Source organism: Columba livia, chromosome 5 (assembly GCF_036013475.1).
Source record: "Columba livia isolate bColLiv1 breed racing homer chromosome 5, bColLiv1.pat.W.v2, whole genome shotgun sequence".
NCBI classification, from domain to species: domain Eukaryota; kingdom Metazoa; phylum Chordata; class Aves; order Columbiformes; family Columbidae; genus Columba; species Columba livia.
The window spans coordinates 24217637-24241028 of record NC_088606.1 but is presented as its reverse complement, the minus strand read 5'-3'; the positions used below and the strand labels follow the sequence as shown (position 1 = coordinate 24241028).

Genomic DNA, 23392 nt, shown 5'->3' with positions numbered 1-23392 from the left:
CAGGTGCTTCCTTCCGGCCATGTAAATAGTCTTCATAGTAAGATGAAGCTGATGGGCAAACAGCTATGAGGAGCTACGAAGGGCAAACCCTTCTCTAGATATCAGTACCTGCTAACAGACCGGATGTTTTTAATCCTTCGGCTTGAAAGCTGAAGTAGCGGAATGGCTAACAATAGGGTATCTCTGCAAATGGAGGTGAGAAAGACCAATACAAAGCATTGGAGGATAAAACATACACACTCTACCCACATCCATAATATGAGCTTGGCTACTTGGTTGTTTCTCTCCAGTTCTTCAGGCATTCAGTATAATCTCAAGCGTTACAGAGAATTCAAACAATTTAAAAAATATATCCCAGCAAGTCATTTTAACAGACAGAATATTTTGTGGCTGGAACCAACAGAACATTTTCCTATCCATTTGCAGTCAGAATGTCCAGTACACTGCAAAGTACGTTTTGAGTATTTGTCTCTTCTTTGCCCATAAAACCAAGTTAAATTGTATCTTTGTTTTGCCTCTTCATTGCTCATGAAACTAAGTTTAATTGTATTCTTGTTTTGTTGGAACGTCTGTAGCTCAGTTTCTCATATCAAGACACTCAACTTGCTTTAAACAGAAGACAAAGTTTTAGTTGCATAGTGAAAAGTTTATTTAAAGGGAATATGTTCCAATATACTATTACAAATCAACCACAACACATCAAATATAAACAATACAAACCAAGCATAGAATGAATGCAAGCACACTATAAATATAGTCTTCATATGTGCCCTTCGGCAAGAGGTTCAGTGCTGCATTTTGTTAAAATATCCTCTCCTACGTTTAAAACTCATATATTGGGAGGACATGAAAAGCAAATGGTTGGCGCTGAGAAATCAATTTTGAAGTCACAGGACATCAAAAATATTCACATCACACAGATAAGGCTGACAGACAACCATAACCATTCACAAGAATATGTGTCTGAAAAAGGTATGGCCAGCTACAAGGTGCCCCCCATTGAAAGACTACACGAGCAGCTTGGAGCAGTGAATTGAGAGCAAATTGCTTCCCTGTGAGGGGAGCAGATTGTCACCAGCGCATCCTGGGGGCTGCATGGGGACCATCTCCGGCTACTCATAATTTTCAAATGCAGCTCCTAAACTTCATGGTCATTACCTGGCAAAGCCTCCTAAGCTCTGTGCTTAACAGTTGGCATCCAGCTTCTTTCCCAAGGAACTTGACTTGCCAGTCCAGATGGGCTTAAACCAGATAACCCTCACTCATGGATCACAAAATTCTTCCTCTCTCCCTGCCTGATAAAGGGTACATTTCTCATGATGAAGCTTCTGGGAAAACAACTCGCAAAATCCAGAACAGAATGTAGAAAAGCCAAGGGGAGTCAGACCCACCATCCACACAGCCTGATGTTGCATCTTCAGCTGCAACAGCACAGGTGTTTCAGAATAAGTTGCCAGAGACTCTTTGGAGGCAAACATGGAATAACCCCACAGAAAATTTTCCTCCTAGCAAGATACATTTGAACTCCGCAGTTTTATGTACCTTCTAAAACTTTATTTCACTGATACTTACTGCAAATCAACTTATTTAGATAAATGACTTAGCACTTTGAAAGAAGCCAGGAGTTTAGCAGGAGCCACAGTCTAATTAGTCAATGTATTTAACACAATGAGTTTCCCATTTTTCATTCTGCCAGTTGAGATGTTCAGCTACATCTGCATGACATTGTCACATCCAATATTTTCCCAGATATGAGAAAAGGATAAACAGTCTTTTCTTTCACACTTGTAGACTAAAAAAAAAAATAAACAGCTTTGTTGCTTTGGTCTCTTACCTAGCCTCAACATACATAAGTGAACACCACTCACAGCATTGGATTCAGACACTCTTTTTAGAGAAAATGATGAACAGCCACAAGGAATGCCCTTCTGTGTCTGTGTAGTGTTCCTCTGGTCCTCAGGTTTAGTATCAGCATATCAAAAGGAGTAGTCCTCTCATGTTCCTCGATATCTGACAGCAGCGTATGATTTTAAAAGGCAAAGATTTTATAGCGCAGAGAAACTCAAACACCGTTCTACTATTCATCTTACAGCAAGCAACAAGGCAGTCTAAAGAACAGCTTAAATGTCCAGGAACAGCCTAGATGGGCTCTCCTTGCCTGACCTTAGGAAGTGCCTCCCCTCTACCCAAATGGGCAGAGAAACAAGGAGAAGAAATCCTTTGGGTTAATGACATCTATGGCTCTTATTTCAGACATGCTCCCTGCTCCTAAGGCACCTCGTGATAAATCCTACGCAAAGTGGCTTCAGTAAGGGTAGCAAGACAAGGAAGGGTATAAGCAGTGGGGATAAAAGTAAACTTGGTAAGGGATTCATTCTCTACCCTAATTCCCCACAAGAATAAGTAAGTCTTTCCACAACTAGACATGTGACAAGGTCCGTGTCTAACCCACCTCACCTGGTCCAGCACCACAATAATGGACCAACTGCAGACCACACATCAAGGTTACAGGCACACACAGTTACAAGGAGACAAGCGCACAGAACAGAGCCAAAGGAAAGGCATGTGGCCATCTTTTAGACTCAGCTGCAGAGTGACTCAACTTCTTAGCAGCTGCAGACAACTAAGCTCTTCTATGCATCTTCATCTTAGCTGTTCACGTACACATCTCATTACCAATAATAATCTACATAGCTATTAAGTGGGTCTCAGTTTGCAACTAGCCTACATCTGACACCAATAACCTTTCAGAAACAAGAGTCCATATTACTCACCAACTGTTTGGAGGACTGTAAATTAAATCAGTACAAGTGGTCCCTGTTATAAGCAATTTTAACTCTCTGTCTTCAATAAAACACATCGATTTTAAACTCCTGCTGCTACATTACACTCAAAGGGAAAAAAAAAGAGAAAGCAATGGAAAGCTTATGACCTTCTTTGACATTAAAAAAATGTCCAGACTGTTATATTATAAATAAACAATAATACAAACTAATTTTTATACAAGTCCTGCACTACAGGACTGTCATATCTCTGACTGAACATGTAAATCTTATTTCTAGATCTAAATTATATTCAAAATAAATTTTTTAAAGTGCTCTCATAAAAGCAAACCCAAAATGCAAAAGAAGCTTCTTCCTTGATTTAGCTTTTTGAATGTCTAGACACGGTTTACAGGGAGAAGAAACATACTTGAAAAACCTATCTAAAATCCTCCTTCCACAGAAACAAAGAAGGAATTTTCCTCTCTCAAGAATTAATTTCCCTCTCTGATGTGCAACTGGCTTTTAAATTTATTTTTCTTTCTAAGAGCCAAGGTCTAGTTCCAAAGGCCTCCAATTAAAGTAATAACGGGCAGGATTTGATAGAAATCCAGAAGACACTCCAAACTGAAAAAAAGGTTGCATGAGAAATAAGATTACTTCTTTGAGCCAACTACGGGTTTGACTTTGAATGGGAATGGCTGCTGTTAATCACGAGCAACACAGCCAAGCTATTGGATTTATCAGAAAACGAATGAAGACTATATCCTTCCAAAGAGAAGATGTCACTTGGAGAATGAATGCTATCTGAACACCTGAGAAACAACATAATCATGTAATGTGGAAATTTAAAAAACAACACAAACAAAAAAAGGAATAATCCTGTGCAAGTCTGAAGCTTCTGTTTCCTGCAGATGAAATATTCTGTGCCTAAAACTATCCTGTGTTCATAAAAGATACCAGGTACTTCTGGGAAACTTATGCAGTGAAATAACACACCCCAAATGCTTTCAGTTCCCTGCAGCGGGCTGTCTGTGGGCACACTGCATTTGCAGACTGGGCACATGCTGATGGGGATGACATACCATACCCAGGGCTGCTGTTGGCTTAACGCAATGAGACCAGGAGACGAGCGCAGTTCCAAACAAGTGACCTGCACCTTATTAAAGGCTGGTCCACAGTTCAGAAAGCTCAAACTGAGCAACAGGATTACCACCTACAGCGCACCTTATCTTCACTAAAACCAGTAATGGCTTTAAAACTGGCACATACTATTTATGGCAGTGAGTGATCAAAACTGGTTCTGAGGCAGGCATTGTTAACTTCTTACAACACGACAAAATATATTTTCAACCTTAATATAAGCAACAGGCAGACAGGAGGGGGAAGTAGCTGTGAGTTGTTATAAACAAGGAGGCCACACCATAAGGGAAACAGTTTTTTAGTGGAGATAAACCACCAGTCTGCAATAAGCTGTGCAACTAAGTATCAAGAATTTTAGAATATCTAATGCATGTACGGGTCAGAATTCCCTTCATTGTAAATAAATCCTAATTAGAAAGTGGAGTGGGTGCCAGACAGTGCATCAGACATTAACCAGCAAGTACATGCAGGGTTCTGTGGATCTCACAGCAAAGGACCAAAGGCAGCCATTAAGCGGGACAGTGCTGACATTGCAGTCAGACTGAAGGGTCTTTTCTACCTTCTGTTTAGTGTCTAGAAACTCGACAGACAAAGGATTACAAGAAAAAAAGAAAAAAAAAAGAAAAGGAGAGCGCCCTACCCAAGTTGCTCAGGCTTGTTTCAAGTGCTGTACAAAGGCCACAGGATGGTTCTTCATCTCCCCCAAGAGAAGGAAAAGGAAAGAATAGTCCTCCCCAAGCTGCTAAATGAAAGATCATCTTCTTCTGACAGATATCAAGCTCTACTGTTCTGTCTCCCTGCAAGGTTGTCCTGTGGTTGCCCTGCTTGAATAAGGCAGCTTTGCAGTTTCCCCCCTGCCTAGATGCACACACACTCTCTCTTTTGAGAAGGTTTTCTCCCCATCTCAGGGCCCAACACAGCAACAATTCTGCGCCTTACCCTGATCAACTCTGCTCCCTGCCTGCTCGCCCAGAAAGCCACTGTGCTCCAACCAGCATTCTTCCATTTCCATTCCTCCTGCTCCTACCTTGGGCTGCTCTACAGTACACTGACTGCTCTCTCTTACCGCTTTGACCTAGTAAGTGCTCTGGGGCAGTGAATAAGTAAGGACAGATAGTTAAAAGAAGAGCTTGAATAGGGAGCAAATTGCACAGCATTACAATATAGCCTTAATAGGAAATACGTGGCCCTCCTACAAGAATGAAATCTTTGGCTTTAACTACCCAAAATCATTTTGTCCATCGTTCTCTCTCAGCACAAGGAATGGACCAAGTAGATGTGCTTTACCCTGGGGGATTTAAAAATAAAACTCAGAACTCTACTAGAATACCATGCAAACAGCCATTTTGTGTCTCTGCAAAGAGGTATCAAAATGTAAATACAGCAGTATTCTTAGAAAAGAGAATGATTTCAAGTTAAAAGTATTAAAATAGACAACAGTGACAGATAAACATGATTTAAAATTCATCTCTGAAGGATTAACTTAATCCTTGTTCAGTTCAGCTCTGCCAGAACTTAAGCAGAAGATGATCACTAATGCCATTGCTAGCCACCAAAACATGCCAAGGAACTCCATCCTTTACCATGTGGTCAGGGTTAGCAATGGCCTTGCTGATTCTGGTTCACAGAAAGGATTGGTTAAATCCCACACCTTTTGAGTTTCTGAGTAGAAATGTTCTTTTCTAACAATACCTTTGCAACAGTAATAGCAGCTGACAAGCTACACATCCCTGGGGAGCCTTTTCCGTGCTACATATGGTATTATCCAGCTGGCAGCAATACCAGAGCCAACATGCTGCTACTAAGAAACATTTCCTGTATATTTATCGGTTGTACTCCAACCTTTGTGTGTTTTTTTTCAGCACAGCAGTAAGTAATTTCTTCTGCTTCACATCTGGATCACAGAAAAAAAAAAAACCAACCTTTTGGTAGTCACTGAAGTTTTAATCATCTACATATCCCTGCAGTAAACAGGTATAACATCCAATTCATCTGTAGGAAAACCTTCTAATGGGCTCCTAGGTGAGCACCCTCCCCCCACCCCCAGTTCAAACATGCAGCGACAGCCATTTGGGGTCTGCCTGCTGTACCGTGGTCCAGGCACTGCAGCATGGGCAGGCACTGGCTGGCTGCACCCCTAGCCACACCAGTGCAGGAAGCACTGGCTGCTGGGTACACATAGTGATGGTAGGTGACGAGATTAGCAGTCACTAGGTGACAAGCCAGCTGTGCTTTTGGCTCATTGCAGCTGACAGCTGCCCTCTAGTGATGCAGATACACCAGGAGAGTTGGAAAAGTTATGCACAAAACAGTAACAGATCAAGAACCTTTTAACTTGATTTCGTACCAGCACAACACATCGAAGCCACGACCACCTGAACCCAGCTTCTGGGCATTTACTGGCCATGACATGAAGGCCCAGCCTGTTGCCTGCACAGAGCAGGCCTCCCAAAGTTTTACGGAAAGAGCAGCTGCCTGTGGACAACTAGGCAGTCACAACTACTTTTCTCCAATGGGACGGCAGGAAGAAGGGTGTGGAGAGAAACCAGTTAGCGTCTGAAGAGAAGCTGGCAGAATTGTGACTTGGTTCCGTCACACAGCAGTGCCCATCAGGTAGTAGCCTGCTACACCCACTGTTACCTGCCTGCCATCCCTGCCCCTTCCCATTTCTTCAGCTAGTGTAATAGACATGAAAGAACAGAGTCTTATTGCGGAGGAGAGAGTAGGAGTTATCAAATTTCAGCAGGTAGATGCCCTCGCCTGGGTACTCGTGGCTGCCTGCCTGCACCTCCCGATGGCTGTTCCTCCGATACACGGGCATGATCTCTCCATAACGGTTCCGCAGATAGCTTTTGGAGCCCCTTTCCACATCACCAACAGGGGCAAGGCCTGAGTGGGAGAGAAAAGACAAGTAAGTATGCCAGAGACAGTAAGGCACTAGGTAGTCCAGAAAAAGATCAACAAGACCAGAACGCAGCAGAATCATGCAGTTGTATGCAAGAGCAACTATAACAGCATTACCCATAGTGTCTGTTCCAACCTTTCTGCAAATAATAGTCACAAAGTCCAGCTTTACTTAACATGACAAAGGACATGCCCAGAATCAGTTCCCTTGGAAATAGTGATGGGACAGTTTCCACTTGCCTGCCAGCCTGGTCTCCTCTCTCTGGACTTACCTTTTAGATACCTCACTGCTTTCATACACACAACAGTGGTCTGGTGATATAGATCTGAAGCCAAAGAAAGGTGGGAGAGCCCTTAGCTGTAACCTCACTGTGTTATGTCCTCAAATCACTTCTCCAAGGGGATTCCTTATACAGAAACCTACCCCTCTTTGGAGAACCCACAAAATTAATTTCAGACACACACTCCCCCCCAGCTACACTGGTCACACATACACTGAAGCCACAGAACATGCAACATTGCTGTGTGCTTCACAAGTACAAAGACACAGGTAGCAATCCTCTCTCAAACGCAGTCAGCAAGAGCTACTGATGTACTGTGGGGAAAAAACAACCAAAGAAAAAAACTCCAGGAATAAAACCTTTTTTCTCCTACTCATCACCAGAAATTTCTCAGTCTGAGAAGCTAAGAAAAACAGTTATATTTCAGAGCCTAATCTTTTATCAGCTAGAAATTCAACAAGTGAGTTCTGATTTTATTTTACAATGTGATCAATTTTAAGAACACTCTTGGAGAAGGACAGCCATTGACATATGCTGAAGCAGGAAGGGCTAAATGCCTTCTCATCACAGTCTAACCAAGAACCCAAAAGGCAGCAGAGATAACAAGTGGGCTGAGTAAACAAAGCAGATGGAAATTACAGCATCTGGCAGACGCTCTCATAGCTTGGCAACAAGCACCACAAATTAACCCTTATAAGCTCTGCACTAACCTTCAATTTCTTCCTCCTCCTCTTCATCCTCCTCATCACTGGATTCGCTGACCTGCACAGTAATGGCAGTGCTAGTAACCGCAGTCCAGTCAAAATAGACTCCAAACCCAATGTCGTAGTCATCCGTAGCAAACTCCCAACAAATGCATTTCCCATCAGGATGAGTTGGCACACGGACTGTCACCACCTCGCCTCGCTTCACCACCATCCGGCCATTTTTCTCCCTTCCCATCTTGGCTTTGAATTCCTTTGTCTTCTCTGTGGTCCACATGGTGGGTGGAGCCAGAGGGGGAGGCTGAGCTGAGAAGGGAAAAAGATCATGGGCTCACCTGAGTTTTCACTACTGACAAACCGTTATCTGAAAACAGTGAAGATATTTCTGATAAGGTTTTTGCATTCTGAAGCCTTGGATGTGAAGTTTTCCCACTCGCTAATCAGGAGCCCAGACTTCCAGCAGGCATTAGCAGTATTTCCAGGACAGCCTCTGCTCTTCTCTATCCAAGGCTGGCACTTAAAAAGCAGCCCCAGCAAGTGTTTTCCTTTCAGGACTCACCTTTCCTCTGCTCCCCAAGGAGGTCAGCAGTCTCTAGCTCAGCTGAAAGGATATCCACAGCACCAGTGTGATCTGACTGAATCATGACTATATCCCCTGCTCCTTGAGGTACATGGTAGCTGGTTAATCGAACAGCAGCTTCCTGCACAAAGTACATAAGAACCATTGTCACAAAGACCATCATAGTAAAAAAGTCACCAGCTGGATTTGAAACAACTCGTTCGTAATTCAGACATCTTTCTGAAGCCAAGTCAGCCCCGGCAGAAGTTTCTATTAGTTAAAATGAATTGGCTGGCTCTGACACATCTCTGCATTATTACCCCCACAGCACCAAAGTAATGAACTTTGAAGTAAAATTCTGCATCAGTCTCACAAATTACACACCCCTTGGCCTCTCCAGGAGTCCCCAGGCAGGCACATCTTTGCATCTGCTCAGAGTTAACTGTTGCCTCTCAACAAAGCAACAGCCTTACAGATTTAGCTGCCTACTCTTGGAAAGAATTCCCAAGACACAGTCTCTCTAGGGGAAACCTTTCAGCTCTGTGTGTACCTACTACAGCCACAATCAAACTGTCATTTGCTGTGTTCACTAGCGTCAGCCCTCTGTATATGCAAACTCACAGCTCCTGAACTGGGTGTCACTTGCACAGATTTTCCTGACTTTATCTGTAATGCAAACGAATTGACAGCTCACCAAAGAGAACAAAAGCTGGCAGAGTCACTTTCAGTTCCCTCTTCCATAAATCTGCAGGAAGGGAATTTCCAGAATCCCCAGACAAGAGGCAGAAGGTGAGAATAACTGTGAAAATAACTGCCAAAAACTGCAGGGAAGTGAGGACTACCCAAAGACACAAGAAGGATCTTGCAAATCAGACCAATAACATTTACCTCCCATTAATGTATAGAAAAAAATATAACTTAATCTACCTTAAAACTGCTTTTGTCCTAACACAACCCTTAAAGCCTCAGTCCATAGCCATAAGCACAGCAGCAGAGTGGAAGAATTTTTGCTGCACCTCTTTCCCTGCTTTCAGGCATAAGAAACACCCACCTACCTCTTTGAGGGACTGGATTTGCTTGGGCAGTTTTTCTTCTACTTCCTGGTCCTCCAAAGTGCCAGCACCTTCCTTCGAATCCTCTGTTGTGCCCACACTCACGATTGACCCAATCTGCGACCTTTTGGAGGAAGAGAGCACTAAAATTCAGGACTTGCACCCCAGGCACAGCCAGCAGAGGTATCACTCTGCTCTAAAACTTGAATTCAAAGAGACTGAAGAGCACAAGCTTCTGGTGAGCACCCACCAATGCACAAAGAGTCCTTTGCACCCCAGTCCTGCCTTCATCTCCATATAACCATCTTCCATGTGAGCCAGAGGGAGCCACTTCAGTGAGATATACAAGATTTACTGTCCTTTAGACGGCAGTAATTCAGTGCACTCGCCCCACAGCACGCCAGCTCACCAACACTATACCAAGTACAGAAATCAGTAGCAACCTTTCTGCTCAAGAAAAGACAACTGCTTTTATGCCAGCTACTACATGACATCTGCATATTCCATCAGAGGTCAACTGGATCAGTGAAAGGATTCAGTTCTGACAGCCTGAAAATGCCCTCTATTGAAGTGGCCCATTTTGTCCACCAGTTAGCAATCCCAAGAGATACAGGGAGCACCCACATGTCTCCCTGCCATATTAAAATATGCTGCACAGACAAACAAGCCCTAAGACATACAATGGCAGCACAATAATAGCAAAGGGGTGCAAATACTGCACTGTGACAAGAGGCGAAGGACATGCTAGAACAAAAAGAAAGGTATGGAGCAGGGAAAAAAATATAGCTGTAAAGCATTATCATCCCAAACGAACTCAGACAGATGCCAGAAGAGTCTCCTCTGTTGTACTCTCATATGTGAAACCTCCATGGGAAGCAACCTAGTCTTTAACAAGAATAGAAACAATTGCTCTTTTGAAAAACAAAGCCTTCTGATAGTGCTATAAAACAAATTTCAGCTGCCTTGGTCTAAAGGGTCAGAAACATGAGAACAGAGCAGTAAAGGAAAATATGTGTATTTCCTCAAATTACTCCTTTCACAAATGAGAAATATTCTCATTAGCTAGGGAGCAGACTACCAGTATAGTGTGCAGTAGTTCAAAAAATCATTTAAAAAACCCCATACACAGCTCAACTCAGGCACATTTCTTGCTACACCCATAGAGAAGACTAGAAAAAAAGCAAATGTGGCTTTTGTTTCCCCCTCCTAAGGGGAGTACAGATTTTATCCAGAAATAAAGCCATTTCTTACTTAAATTCTCTCAACAGTGCAGTTTCCTAGAAATGGCACAATACACCAGAAGATCTGCAAGAACAACTCAAATGACCTGAATACCAGGATACACAAAATGGCAGCAGATGGACAATATAAAACAAGGAGGGACACTTGGATGGCACAGATTTAAAGGAAGAGCTCTCAGAGTGCTCTGTAAAAATTTATCTGTCAGCCCAGGAAAAATTGCCATTGTTTTCCAGCCCATGTGCTTTTTAGCTTTGCAGTTTCATGATCGCACCTAGAAGGGCTATTTGGTTACTTGCTACCATAGGTGCACACATATGCTCAGAAGGCTCTCCATCAACATAGGAGCTAACAGCTCAGGAAATTTTTCTTCCAGACGCCACTGAAGCCCAAGAGTCTCACTGGAAGACTAGGAAGCACTACACAAGCTTTATAAGCAGATTTACAAAGACAGAGTTCAGTCAATTCCTCCTCACACAATGCTTTTGGACCACCCCCATCCCTTTCAAAGGGATGTCTAACTTAGACAAATTTATCAGGTAACATTCACAAGTATCCTGCATCTACTTGGGCCATTTTGCTCACAGTCTACGTTATATATCTTCAAAGAAAATTAGAGGGCATAATAAAGAGATGGAAGAACATGTTTGAAGTCAAGAAGGCTGATACAGATGCCATTAGCATCAAGTCAAGATGGTATCAAACTGCTGTTTTAGTAAGTAGGGTGATTTGCTGTTTTGCTAGAATTTCCCCCCGCTTCTTTTTGAATTAGCTTGTGGTTTATCTACTGTCTGATGTAATTAACTCATACATTTCTGAAATTGTAGCCCATGCAACAAATGTACGATGGCAAATGAAATTCCACTGTATACAATATTAGTGCTTGTAACCAATGCAACTACTTGGCCAGAAGCACAAGATGCCCAACAAATAGTAACAAGCCAAACATCTGATAAAAGAGTTGATCAGCATTAATGGAGGAGTTACACAGAAAACAAGAAAAAACTCAAACCATTGCCAAGAAAACAGTAAAAGGTGTTTTCTTGTTCAGCTTCCACCAGGATTATAGACAGTAGGAATGCTTAATTATTAAAGTGTCCTTCAGACAGGATAAAGTTTCCTGATGAAAGTTTATTAGATCTTTTAATGGACTACAAAACATTGCAGGGTTCCTTCCAAGCTGAACGATTCTGTGATTTGAATAGCTGAGCCATGAACTACAATTCACCATTTCACAAGCTTTAAGACAACCTTAAGCCTGTAAGAACAACCCCTTCTATACCAATTCTGATATGTCCTGTTCCAAAGCAGACAATTTAGTCTCCTGTCCCTTCTCCTCACCTGCACAGAATCAACTGCTATGCAGAGGAGGTCATGGGGTCAAACAGGTTGTCGTGCATGTGGGCTACAATACACAAAAATATTTTCCTACCCGGTCCGAGAAGTACTGGACTCTGAAGAATCAACCAGCTGATGTGCGGGCTCTGTCTTTTGCGCTGAGTCTTCATTTTCTAATAAGAAATAGAATATACGGAGAGAAAGTGAAATAAATTTTGGTCTTTAGAATATGCAGACAGGACAAAAAACTACAGCCAGCACTCAAATGTTGACAAGGTCACATGGTTGTGGAACAAAGAGTTGTGCCAACCAGATTTTCATGTTATGAGCTGTATCTAGCACCTTGCAGAACAAAGGTTTTCAATCATCTCAACCCTAGGAAAGGGAGAACAAAAACCCATATGTTTTAGAGCAGAACCACTCTCAGAAGCAGGGTTCATTCCAGAACTGCCAATCCTGGCTTTAGAAGGACAGAACAAGACCAAATTTCATCATGTAAAACTGGGCTGACAAAGCCCTGGAAAAAGCAATCAGGCAGTGGTTCCCACAGGGCACTGATGAGATGGAAATTCCTAGGTCATGGCCGAAAGAAACTGCCTATAAAAATGGCTCCTGATCTCCCCGGAGTCTCCTGAACTCTGGGAAAGCTCTGTCCCCATATGACTGCAGTACGCGTTCCGCAGCCCCGCTGTCTGATCGCATTAAGGCAGTGAACCGGGCATGCACAAGTTCCAGCTCTCGCAGCTCTCCGATCACACACCTGACAGCCGCTGGCCGTTTCACAGGGTCAGTTCGGGGCCGGGAGGCACCTCCAGCCCCGGGCACACAGCACCAGCCCCCGGCCGAGGCCGTACGGCCGGGACAGCCCAGCTCCCGGTCAGACGGGGTCTCTTTCACCGGGGAGAGCATCTTGTCTCTAATAAGTCTCCATCAATCGTTTTTTCAACTTCGGGGAAGAACCACGGGGCACTGCTGCGGTAGCTGCCGGCGCTCCGCGGCGGGTGAGCCGAGTGCCCCGGGCGGCAGCGGCGGTTCGGGTCCCCCCGGCTGCGGGAGGGTGCGCCCGGGCATCGCACCGGCCCCTTCCCGGCAGCCAGCCCGGCGGTACGGCCAGGGTTTGCCCAGGACCAACTCCCGATGCTGCTGTCCGCAAGCGGCACCGTGTGTCACCGAGGCAAATGCCACCGTGGAAAGGAGGGTTCTCCGGGAGGCACGGGGAATCCCACCACGGAAAAGAGACTCGCCGCATTCTCCGGGGTTGCGAGGCCAACGCTAACACACGCGCCTCCGAGCCAGCAGCCTCCCCTCAGGCAGCGCCCCGCAGCCCGCCCGCCGCCGGGGGTTCTCCTCAGGGATCCCGGCCGGGCTGCGAGCGCTTTCCGCCGCCGGGCGGGAAGCGCGCAGCCGGGTAGCCGCTCCCGCTACCCGCCACGGCCCGGCTTCCCCCTCCCCTGCCAAGCCCGTACCTGAGGGGTCCCGAGGCGCGGAGCGGCCGCCCGGCGCGCTGGCAGCCGGGGGCTCGAAGCGGGAGCCGGCGGCGGCGGCCAACACGCCCGACATGGGCAGAGCTGAACGGGCGGCCGGCGCGCGCGGAGCCGAAGGCGGCTGCCCGGCGCGGCGGAAAGAGCCGAGCGGGGCCGAAGCGTTGCGGCCACCGCCGGCGGAAACACCCGAGGGAAGGGGCGGTAGGTGCGTGCGAGCCAGGCAGAAGCGAGAGGGTGGTGCCTCGGTGCTCATCCCTCAGCCTCCCCCATCGAAACGCAGCCAAGCAAAGAGTAGTTCTGCAGAGCCACCATGCGCGAGTCGCAGGCCGTTTCGCAGGCTGACAGCATCGAAGGGGTGGCGGAAAGGAAAACGGGGTACACCTCCCGGAAGTGGAGGTTGCCATGAGAACGGGGCCCCGCAAGGACGCGTTACCGTGGCCGCCCGGGGACGGCTCCGATGGAGCCGGACCCGGAGCCCGCGGGGCCGGGAGCGACCGAGGCGCCGGAGGTCGAGCACGAGGGCGCGGGGGATCCGCGGTCCGCCCGGCCCTTCCTGGCCTGGAGCGCCGAGGAGGTGGCCGAGTGGGTGGTGCAGCTCGGCTTCCCGCAGTACGAGGTGCGGGACTGCCCGCCCCCGCCCTCAGCACCGCCCGAACCGGTGGCCGTGAACTCCGTGTGTGTGTGAAGGGCGGGCGGGGCGGTAGCGGCCGCGGGCGACCCGCAGCCCACCCACCTTTCCTGCCTCTTCCCTGCCCAGGAATGCTTCAGGGCCAACGGCATCACCGGCCGCCGCCTCATCCACGCCAACTGCTCCAACCTGCCCGCCATGGGCGTCACAGATTTCGGCCACATGCAGGTGCGGGCGGCTGCGGGTCCCGGAGCCCCCTCCTCAGCCCCTCGGAGCCCAGCTCTGGCCCTGGCTGCTTGCAAGCAAGCTGGGCCGGAGCCCGTCTGCCGGGCGGATTGCTTGTTCTAAGAGGGAGCCTGAACCTCAGCAGCCAGATTTGTTCAGCCAAACACTTATATTTCTTGAGTGTTTTCAAGTATAAATCCTTAGCCAGCTGGAGGTTGTGGCCTTCCTCTCTGGGACACCATGAGTGCATCAGAAGTGCTTGGCCTTTCTTGAAGCCTATGGTGCTCCTCTTGCCCCATGAAATTGCTTACTGAGGTGCATGCACCTTTCTTAGATATCCCTCAGAATTTATTTTCAGTAATTTTCTTTACTGTCGTTTTCCCCTTACTGATTTGTAGAACTTCTAAAAATCTAGTCAGGTTTAACCTGCAGCAGCTGAGCCACCCATCTCAAGCAGCAGCATGGCAAATCCTTATTACTTCCTTGTTTCACACTTTGCTGAACACAAACAGCATATCTGTCTCTTCCTCATTTTATAAACATTTAATTGGTTATTTTTCTTTCAAAACTACATCTTTTCTTTAACAAACACTGACAGTTAAGCTAACTAGACTGAAGTGTAGCTTTCCAAAGCTTCAGAAAGTAAGGAAGTTGACTTCCCCTCTCTAATGGAAACCACAGAGGAACATGGGGCTGCATTTACAGAGCCAAATAATTTGTTTCATATCGTGATTTAAAGTTGCCTTCCCTACAAGACACAAAGTAGAAGTCCAGATAACCAGGAAAACAAGAAAAATCTTTATGCTCCAGTGGCTAGGGTATGGGCACTGTTTGTTTTATTCCAGAGTGCCAAAAAGCAATTTCACTACAGTTCTGTCTGGCTGCACAATCTCAGCTGTTTTTCGGACCCTTCAAAAGTATTTTTAATACAAGCAAGATACAGCCTTCGTAGTCATTTGCACTTACCAAACACGGCAAGAATTTTATAAGGCTGTATGAGCCTCAGTCTCACGTTGGGATATAGGGGTTATGTATAGTGGTAGTCTAACTGCTGAGGAAACACTAAGCCGTGGGTTAGACATATCACCTGTAACCCATTCTTCCTTCTGTAGAAACTGAAATTCCTCAGGGCTAAGATAAGCGATAGCCAGCATGCTGCAGCCACTTTGAAAATAAGACTGTAATGTTTCCCAAAGCTTGCAAGTGAATTTGGAACACCTTACAGACTTCAGTGGAACCTAGCTGCTAGCTGTTCTTGAAGATCATGCCCTACCCTGCCAGTTATTTGTGGTTTAGAGACCTTCACTCTGATAGAATCCAGGCGTGCAGAGCTCTGGGCAGGATGAGGCCCTTTGGTTCTTTCAGGAAATGTGTACTAGAGCAGGTGCAAAGCTAAGGCCACGATCCTGAGTACATTAGTTTCCCAACATGAAATATCAACAAAAGGCAGCAAACAGTTGAAACCGAGATAGTTACTATAGAAATAAATGTGATAGCATCAGCTCAGTGAGAGAGAAACTTTTTGCAATTTAGGGGAAGTGGCAGTTTTGCAGAGAACTACACGGTGAATTATGTGGAAGATAGGTAGCATGGACAAGTGAAGTTACTACTGGTTTTAATTCCACTGAACTGGTATTTTAAATATCAAAAGCCACTGAAGATACTAGTCTGGTGTTCTTTTGATATCACACAAAGCAGGGTACTGCTCTTGAGAGACAAGCCAAAGTTGGGGGAAGGTTTTGAGCAAATGCTGTGAGAGATCAGTAAAACCTCCTGAACTGTATTTTGAAGCTTCAGTCAAATCAAAAGGTTACATTCTCAGAAGTGACTTTAAAAACAATGGCAAGGCTCTGTTCACTGACAGTTGAAGTCCAGCTGGCTCAGACAGCCAGTCACCCATCATTTTCTTAGTGAGAAATATGGCTTACTGGTCTAATTAGTTTTTCGCATCTTCTGTGTGTAGATTCCGTGATTGACAATATACCTTAGGAAACAACAATGTTTTTGCATTAGGCAGAATAGATTGCAGATCATTCACCCGTAACTTGTTTGTTCTGCAAATACAAAGATGAAAGCAGAGTTATTTGTGCCACTAAGAGACCAGATGTGATGCCATCCTGCACAGTAAATCTGGAGAATGAGCAGTCTGCTCTGCTTTTACAACATCACATGGGGTTCATGGCTTCAGGTCCCTTTCAGGTTGCAACTTCAAGTGTGAAACTGTTCCAAAATTCAGTTCTTTTTCCTACTGCTCTGACACAGAGTGAATGGTATTAGCTATTGCCCCGTGAAATAAGAATTTCTGGTATTTTGTCTTCTATTTCAGGAGATTTCACGACACATACGAGAGTTGCTGGGAATTGAGGAGCCTCTCTTCAACAGATCCATTGCCCTCCCATACAGAGACAACATGGGTCTCTTCCTGGAGCGAAAGTCCCCATCAGGAAAGCAAGCAGATGCTCTCACATTCTCAGAGTTTGTCCAAGAAGCAGGACTCCAGCCCTATAGTACAGTTCCTCCTTTGCAACCAGCCCAGACTGAGGTAGAAGCAGACACTCTCCCTATATCACAGGGCACCCAGAGGCAGGATTAGAGACTCTCATAGCACTTTCACCTTTGTAAGAAGCCCAGCAGGGACAGCAGAATATACCCTTACTTCCTTGAAGTTTGTCCAAGGAGGCACAGTTCCACCTTCTCCTGATTAGAGAAGAGACCACTGCAGCTTTAGCTATTTGATGACAGCAAACACATCCCCACATTGTGAACTAAGTGAAGCAGAAACACATCCCCACATCCGCAATGCTTCATTTGCTTCCAGGAACTAAGTGAAGCAGAAGCTATAAATCAGACTGTACCACTGTCTGTCTTTCATTTCCGCTTCACAGTTGATTAAAAAGAGAAAAAAAACCCAATCATAGACATTTTTTAGACATATTTTAATTACCAATGATTGATAACAACTTCCTTGTAGCCCAAGTGAATAGATTCTTCCCAGGCTTTGGTGTCCGCTGACTGGGCTCACTGTAAAGCCCAGACATAAGATAAATGGCTATACAATAACTGGTATACAGGTGTGGTGCCAGCTGCTGTCAGCAACCATAATTAAGCGAGGGGCCTATTTACAACATGCACAACTAATCCCTGGCCTCACCACAGAAATTATTTCCTGTGAGACAAACCCAGGCCGTGGTTTATCTTAATAAACAGTACTGAAACACAGGATAGATGACAGCAGGAAGTACAAGAAAATACTGTAAGCCGAACTAGAGTATTTAAGGAATAAAAAAATGCTTTGTCCAGGGTGGATTCAGACAGAATATCCAGTTACCTCCTTTTTCCTTGAAAGAAGTATCGTGTAGTCTGTGGTGTGGTGGGGGGGGGGTGCATCACCACCAGCAAGGAAGTATGAATAAGTGCTGATTAAAGCCTGGCTCAACAAAAAGAGTGCTTGTGACTAAGTCATTAGTATTTCGTCTGCCATCAACAGCATCCTCAAGATCCAACATGTAAAAAAAACAAAACAAAACACACAAACAAACAAAAAAAACCCCTGGGTCCAATCCTGTTTAGTACTTTATGCCAAGCTGTAGCCACTATGAAATAACTGCGATTTGGGTTTGTAATTCAGTTTCTATTGAGACTGCAAGAGAAACCCAGTGAAACTGAAGCAGTTCATAGGCCAAGGTGACTATGTAAAAACCAAAGTCAGAATAAAATAAAGCAAGACTCTAGCAGTCAGGAAGAAACAAGCTTGCTGAGCACATCTAGAGAGTGAAACTTGTAGAAGCAAGTGTGTACATAGGGTTATTGGCTGGAATATTTTAAAGAGTCTGGGAGTGAACAGTGCTGGTTTTTGCACCACTCAGTCCCATGGTGGAGTTGGGATGAGAGCTCAGCAAAGCATTTTGCCTTGGGCTTTGTTATAGTTTATGTGGATTTAGAATCATAGTCAGCAGTTTCCTCTGGAGTTTCTGAGAAAATGACAGAAGCAGCTGTGGAAAGTAGAGCCTCATCATCTATTGTCACACCAGGCTCCACTATAGCTGAAGTAAGAGATGTCTTGGTGCTGACCAGCACACATTGCTTTATAGGCCAGTCTCCAGAGGATGCTTGATGCGGTAGAGCAAGATGGCACTGGACAAACTCACTTTTTTCTAGCAGCTGGCTAAAGGGAGACTCTCTCACTTGTGCAGCTGTCAGGTCAAACCAGGGGAAGGTTCTGGGAAGAGGAAACAAGTAGAAACATTTATGGGTAATAACAGTCCAAAGCAGCTTGTTAATAATTTAACAAATAATGGTTTTCTTCAGAGTCTGACTACGAGTCTCTTTCTTGGGTTTCTGAGAAACAATCAGACTCAGAGATTTGAATCTAAAGTGTTTCAGACATTAATTTGCCTTGCGGAGCAAAACTGAGCCTAATAGCTCTAGAACAACCCTGCACAAGCAGGAGTCCTTTCTGTCAAGCACTGTTCCCCTGACTTAACATCCTTAATAGTCTAGTCCATGATCTGCCGTAAGTTCATTACCTATAAGAACTGTCCTCTCTGGATATTCCCATAGGAATTTCTTTTTCTTCACCCAATGCCCCAGTCCTGATCAGTAGCTTCAGACAAGCCTGATAACTAGCCAAACAGGAACCAGGAACAAAGTAATGCAGGATAGTCCAGGTCTTTTATTGCTAATATATCATGTAAGGCAACCTTCTCTCACAGGTGTGTGGTCTTAAGGGCAACACGCAGTTCAGCATCTTCCAACATAGCAAGACAGCCCATGCTTCAGCTGTGGGATGAGGCAAATTTCAGTGCAAAGAGGAAGCCTGGACAAGCAGTACCTCATCGTTTAACCCTTTACTTACTGCTCTTGAGTCACTGAAGAGGCAAAACCTTTGCTGACAAAATTCTTGCACATAAACTGTGGGCAGGAAGTTTTCTGCTCTGCACAGATGGGGCAGCATTCAGGAAAACAGAGTAACTCCAGTGCCTTCTGGTGAGGCAGACCCTGCCACAGGCTGCTGTTCATGGCTGTGTAGAAAAAGGCCACCAGCCATTCAGCATCGACTCTTCCCTGCAGGACAAACAAAATCAAATGTTAATTACCAGTGTGCATACAGATGTGAAGAGATATTCTTATCTCACACTCCTGTGAAGAATTGCACTGGCAATCAGTCAGAGCTGGTTTATTTGGAACCTCTGATCTAGAATCATTTTAGGTGAGGGATGCTGAAGTTAATAGTAACAAGTCTAGTATAGCTTGTATTTTCTGTAGGTCATTCTCATTGAGTAAACAGCACTCTTTTACAGGCTGCGTGTAAAGTCATAGAACCATGTTGCCATCACTGCCTGACGAGCACTGTAGCTGCTTTAAGAGTGTTCAGCAACATGAGAATTACAAGTGCACACAGAAATGTGTAATGAAATTGCGATGGAGGGGGGTAGCAGCCAGCAATAGGAACAGCACAGCCATGGAAACAGAAGTTGAGCCTGAGGGAAAATAAAAATATTTTGGGCCATGTTCTTGCTCAGAAAGTGTATCTCAGCTCCTGCTCACTGATTTAACCTCAGAGCTACTATTGTTTCATGCAGGGAAATGGTAGCTCTAGAAACAGGTGGCAGGTCCATGGACAGCAGTGCTCTTGAAAGAAAGGGCAACCCCTGGGCTCTAAGCAGAAAAATTGGTGAAGAAGACACATAGCCTGTTTTGCCGAAAATAAGACCCACCCTGAAAATAAACCCTAGCATGATTTTTCAGGATTTTTGAGGATGCTCAAAATATAAGCCCTACTCCAAAAATAAGCCCTAGTTACAGTTCATTTTAAAAGTCAATTTAAATAGTGTCCAAACAACTATGCACATAAAAAGTTAAGCATCTTTTGGAGCAAAAATTAATATAAGACCCTGTCTTATTTTGGGGGAAACAGGGTAGCGCCTCATTTTGCCCATCCACTTCTCATGCATGACTACACCCTCTGTGCACCTTACTTCCACTGCAGCTTTAGCTGTGCAGGGGCAGGATTTCTCTCGGAGGGTTTTTTCCCCACACTGCACTCCTAACTAACAAAATTACGGCCAGCCCAGACGCAGCCTTGAGTCGTACAGCCAGGGAAACCATAGTGCACGACTCCTCAGAAGAAGTGCCGCCAACTTTAAGCGAAAAAAGAACTTTTACCTCGGGCAGCGCAGGGCAGGTTGCCTGCACAGCAGCAGGGGCTCGCAGCACCCTGGGACTGTCCCCTTCGCCCCTCACTCACCGACAGGCTTCTGTCCGGGGCTCTGTCACTGCGGCCTCACGGTGGCACTGTGGCAGAAGAGTTGTGCAGCCCGGGAGCGGGGCAGCCGGCGTGGGCAGCACCGGGGCTGGGAAGGGAGGCTCCCGGGCTGCGCGGCGCCGGAGCAGGTGGCCACGCAGCACGGATGGGACCGTGGAGTCTTAAGGCCCTGAGTGAAGGGAACTCAGAGGAAGCCGCAGGGAATGCCCCACCGCACCATCCATGGCTCAGGCAGCGGCTGCTGGGATTCATCCCATTAACGGTTCTTATAATGACTTCTTTCCAACAGCCATCCTAAACAGCTAGAAAGGTGCTTCCTGTTTGATTGACCCCCATTGACTTGTGCTAAAACTGTCCATGGGTGTTAACACTTCCAGTGGAGAGATGGCTGCAGCAGGGTTCTTAATTTTGCCATGTAGTGGTCTTTTTAAAGAAAAAAAAGAACGAAGAAAAAAGGTGCAGTGTGAAAGTCACCACTTGCACTTTCTCCCCCAATGCACATAGGTCATACCACAAATGCAGCGGTGCAGGAACATGTTGAGGTCTGGGTCCCTCCCCACTGCAGGCACATTCCCTCAAGCAAGGTCTCTCCTTCCTCTTCTCCTCTCCTCAGCTGGATGCCCACGACTTGTCTGTCCTCCCTCAGCCCATCAATCAACAGCCAGCATCACCCAGATTTAGCTGATGGGGGAAAAACTAGGTTCATCTGGTAAGGAGGAAGCAGTTATCCTTTGCAGGATCTGTGAACTTTTTGCCAGTAAACAGCCTCACCCATGGCATGAAGAGCAGCGTCATATTTGGCCCCTCACTGGTCACCTCAGCAGATGGCCAGGACTGGCCTGACCACAGGGGCTGGGCACCTGCAGGGGTCAGGAGCAGGGGGCACAGCTCATACCCCTCCACTCAGAGCCCTCAGGAGAGTTACGGCAACAGCTTAAGGCGAAACCTGATGCACTGGGTTTGCTTTTTCGACCATGGAGACTGCAGGCTGCTTCTTTGCACCTTGTTTCCTGCGCTATCTCATGACAGGTTATCTTGCAGTGATAATCTGAGGCCCTGGCCAGAGTGGGGTTTCAATGCCAGCATTGTGTTTTGTCTGGAGCTGCCTTGACTCCTTTTGATCATGTTTTCAGGTTTATAGCCACAAAGTCTACCACTTCCTCTAGACAAACAGGAAGCTGAAACTAAACTGTACCTGTGACTCCAGCAGTTGGGAAGTTGGGGAAGTGACCAACTGTGACAAGGTTTGCAATGACATTTCACAATAAGATTGTGAGGGGCAATAAGAGCCGTGCTCCTGCATGGCTCTGGCTCGGCCAGAGCATGTGCTTTATGCTTGCCCCGTGAGGTCCTAAACAGTAGCACGACCAGGCTCTGAAATGATGTGGTCCGCTTTACCTGAGGAGAGGAATGGCGGTGACGAAGCTGTGCACAACACAGGGTTTAGCGATGGCAGGCTAAATGACTGAGCAGACAGATGGCACATGTGACAGGAGGCAGCAGAGGAACACAATGTCCACACAGGCCACCAGCTGAGCATTGTCATAAAAGCATGTGAGCCCCTGCTTCTGCAGGTCTGCTGCGATGGCAAGGAGAAAGGGACTCAAATGCCCACAGAACCAGCACCTCTGGGCACTGGCAGTGTGGTCACCTGTGCTCTGCCACATGCAAGTGGAACACAAACCACTGCTCCCAGGCTGAGACCGCTGGCTGCCTGCCCAAAGTGGCACAGAGGGACTTCGGTCGCTGCCCACCACGGTTCCCGCATGGCAAAGGGCAGCAGCAGAGCTCCAGGCAGCAGGCAGCCTCTCTGCCAGAAGCAAACATGCACAGCACTCCAGCTGTCTGGCCCCAGTTCATGAGGCTGTTTTAAAGCCTTTAGCAGAAACAACCGAGCCTTGGGATCTGGCTGGCTTTCAAGACCTATAAAAAGCCATTTAATAATCCCTGCTTCCTCTCTGCCCTGAGATTATTAGAAAGAGGATTTTATTGTCCCAAGCATCTCCCTGGAGAACCATCCTCCCTACTTGTTGTGTTTTCTATGAGTTTACAGGGTAGTTGACAGTTTGCAAGCGATCGGTTGCTGCAATGCTGCAGGCTGATCTCCTTTACTGGCTGGATGTTCGGAGCCCTGGAAGAAGCTCAGCTGCTATGACTGACCCTGCAGCCATGAAATAAGGAGAGGGACATCTTCATTTCAGCACTGCCACTCATTTGGGGAGATGTTTTCTCTGTTGGGTGAATATTTAACCACCTGAAGTGTCAGTCACCAACCAGGCTCTTGGCAAATGACTAGGAGTGTTTGGAAGAGAGGGGACTAAACTGAAACAGAACTGAAACAGGCTTTAAACTAGCCAGCATTCAAATAACATGGTTAATGTCTCCACTACACTCAGATGGGACTGGTAAATAGAAGCAAACAACTAAATTAAAGTTTGGTGGATGGTGTATTTCCAACAAAATAAATATATTTTTAAAAACAGCATTCTCTACTTCCCAATAAAAAGGTGGAGTTTCCATACCTCTAATATTTTTGGCAGAAAAACATTATTTAGTGAGTTCTGCCTGAAGTGCTATGAAAAAAAGTGCAGTTGAAAGTCCACAGAAGTGCAGTCCCACTTCCAGGCCCAGGCTGGGGAGCACTCACTCAGACTCTCAGGGCACCTGATGGAAATGTAGATACTGGAGCATCTCCAACCTGTAAAAGGCTCAGGGGGGACTTATCAATTAAGTATCTAACGAGTGCAAATGAAGAAAAGGGACCCAGACTCTTTTCAGCAGTACTCACTGACAACAAGAGTCAGTGGG

The 23392-nt window shown here is 46.0% G+C and overlaps 3 protein-coding genes across 4 annotated transcripts; 1 reads left to right on the top strand and 2 right to left on the bottom strand.

Moving 5' to 3' along the window:
* Positions 1–625: 625 nt before the first annotated feature.
* TMED8 (transmembrane p24 trafficking protein family member 8) lies at positions 626–13805 on the bottom strand. Its single transcript, XM_065063814.1, has 6 exons — positions 13449–13805; positions 12077–12155; positions 9409–9529; positions 8354–8495; positions 7801–8100; positions 626–6794 (listed from the first exon to the last, which is right to left on the bottom strand). Exons 1-6 carry the CDS (start codon positions 13717–13719, stop codon positions 6577–6579), a joined length of 1131 nt encoding a protein of 376 aa, XP_064919886.1. The 5' UTR covers positions 13720–13805; the 3' UTR covers positions 626–6576.
* Positions 13806–13807: 2 nt separating this feature from the next.
* SAMD15 (sterile alpha motif domain containing 15) lies at positions 13808–17148 on the top strand. 2 transcript variants are annotated; one of them, XM_021287493.2, is made up of 3 exons: positions 13808–14141; positions 14224–14322; positions 16646–17148. In XM_021287493.2, the coding sequence occupies exons 1-3, from the start codon at positions 13869–13871 to the stop codon at positions 16910–16912; spliced, it is 639 nt and encodes a 212-aa protein (XP_021143168.2). In that variant the 5' UTR covers positions 13808–13868; the 3' UTR covers positions 16913–17148. The 2 variants fall into 2 exon arrangements, with proteins under 2 accessions (XP_021143168.2, XP_064919891.1); XM_065063819.1 differs by having other exon boundaries at positions 13824–14082.
* Positions 17149–18038: 890 nt separating this feature from the next.
* On the bottom strand, positions 18039–19407 carry NOXRED1 (NADP dependent oxidoreductase domain containing 1; the record flags this gene model as incomplete). The annotated part of the gene is made up of 2 exons (XM_021287495.2): positions 18039–18538; positions 19175–19407. Coding segments are annotated over 2 exons (525 nt in total), but the record flags the coding sequence as incomplete, so codon positions are not given.
* Positions 19408–23392: the final 3985 nt, after the last annotated feature.

Excerpts from the sequence above, each read along its gene's own strand:
- SAMD15 (XM_021287493.2), top strand. The coding sequence starts at position 13,869 with ATGAGAACGGGGCCCCGCAAGGACGCGTTACCGTGGCCGCCCGGGGAC. Across the intron at positions 14,142-14,223 it reads CCGGTGGCCGTGAACTCCGT|GAATGCTTCAGGGCCAACGG; the intron begins GTGTGTGTGAAG and ends TTCCCTGCCCAG. Across the intron at positions 14,323-16,645 it reads CAGATTTCGGCCACATGCAG|GAGATTTCACGACACATACG; the intron begins GTGCGGGCGGCT and ends CTTCTATTTCAG.
- TMED8 (XM_065063814.1), bottom strand. The coding sequence starts at position 13,719 with ATGAGCACCGAGGCACCACCCTCTCGCTTCTGCCTGGCTCGCACGCAC. Across the intron at positions 8,496-9,408 it reads AAATCCAGTCCCTCAAAGAG|GAAGCTGCTGTTCGATTAAC; the intron begins GTAGGTGGGTGT and ends TACTTTGTGCAG. Across the intron at positions 6,795-7,800 it reads GGAGGAGGAAGAAATTGAAG|GCCTTGCCCCTGTTGGTGAT; the intron begins GTTAGTGCAGAG and ends TCTCCCACTCAG.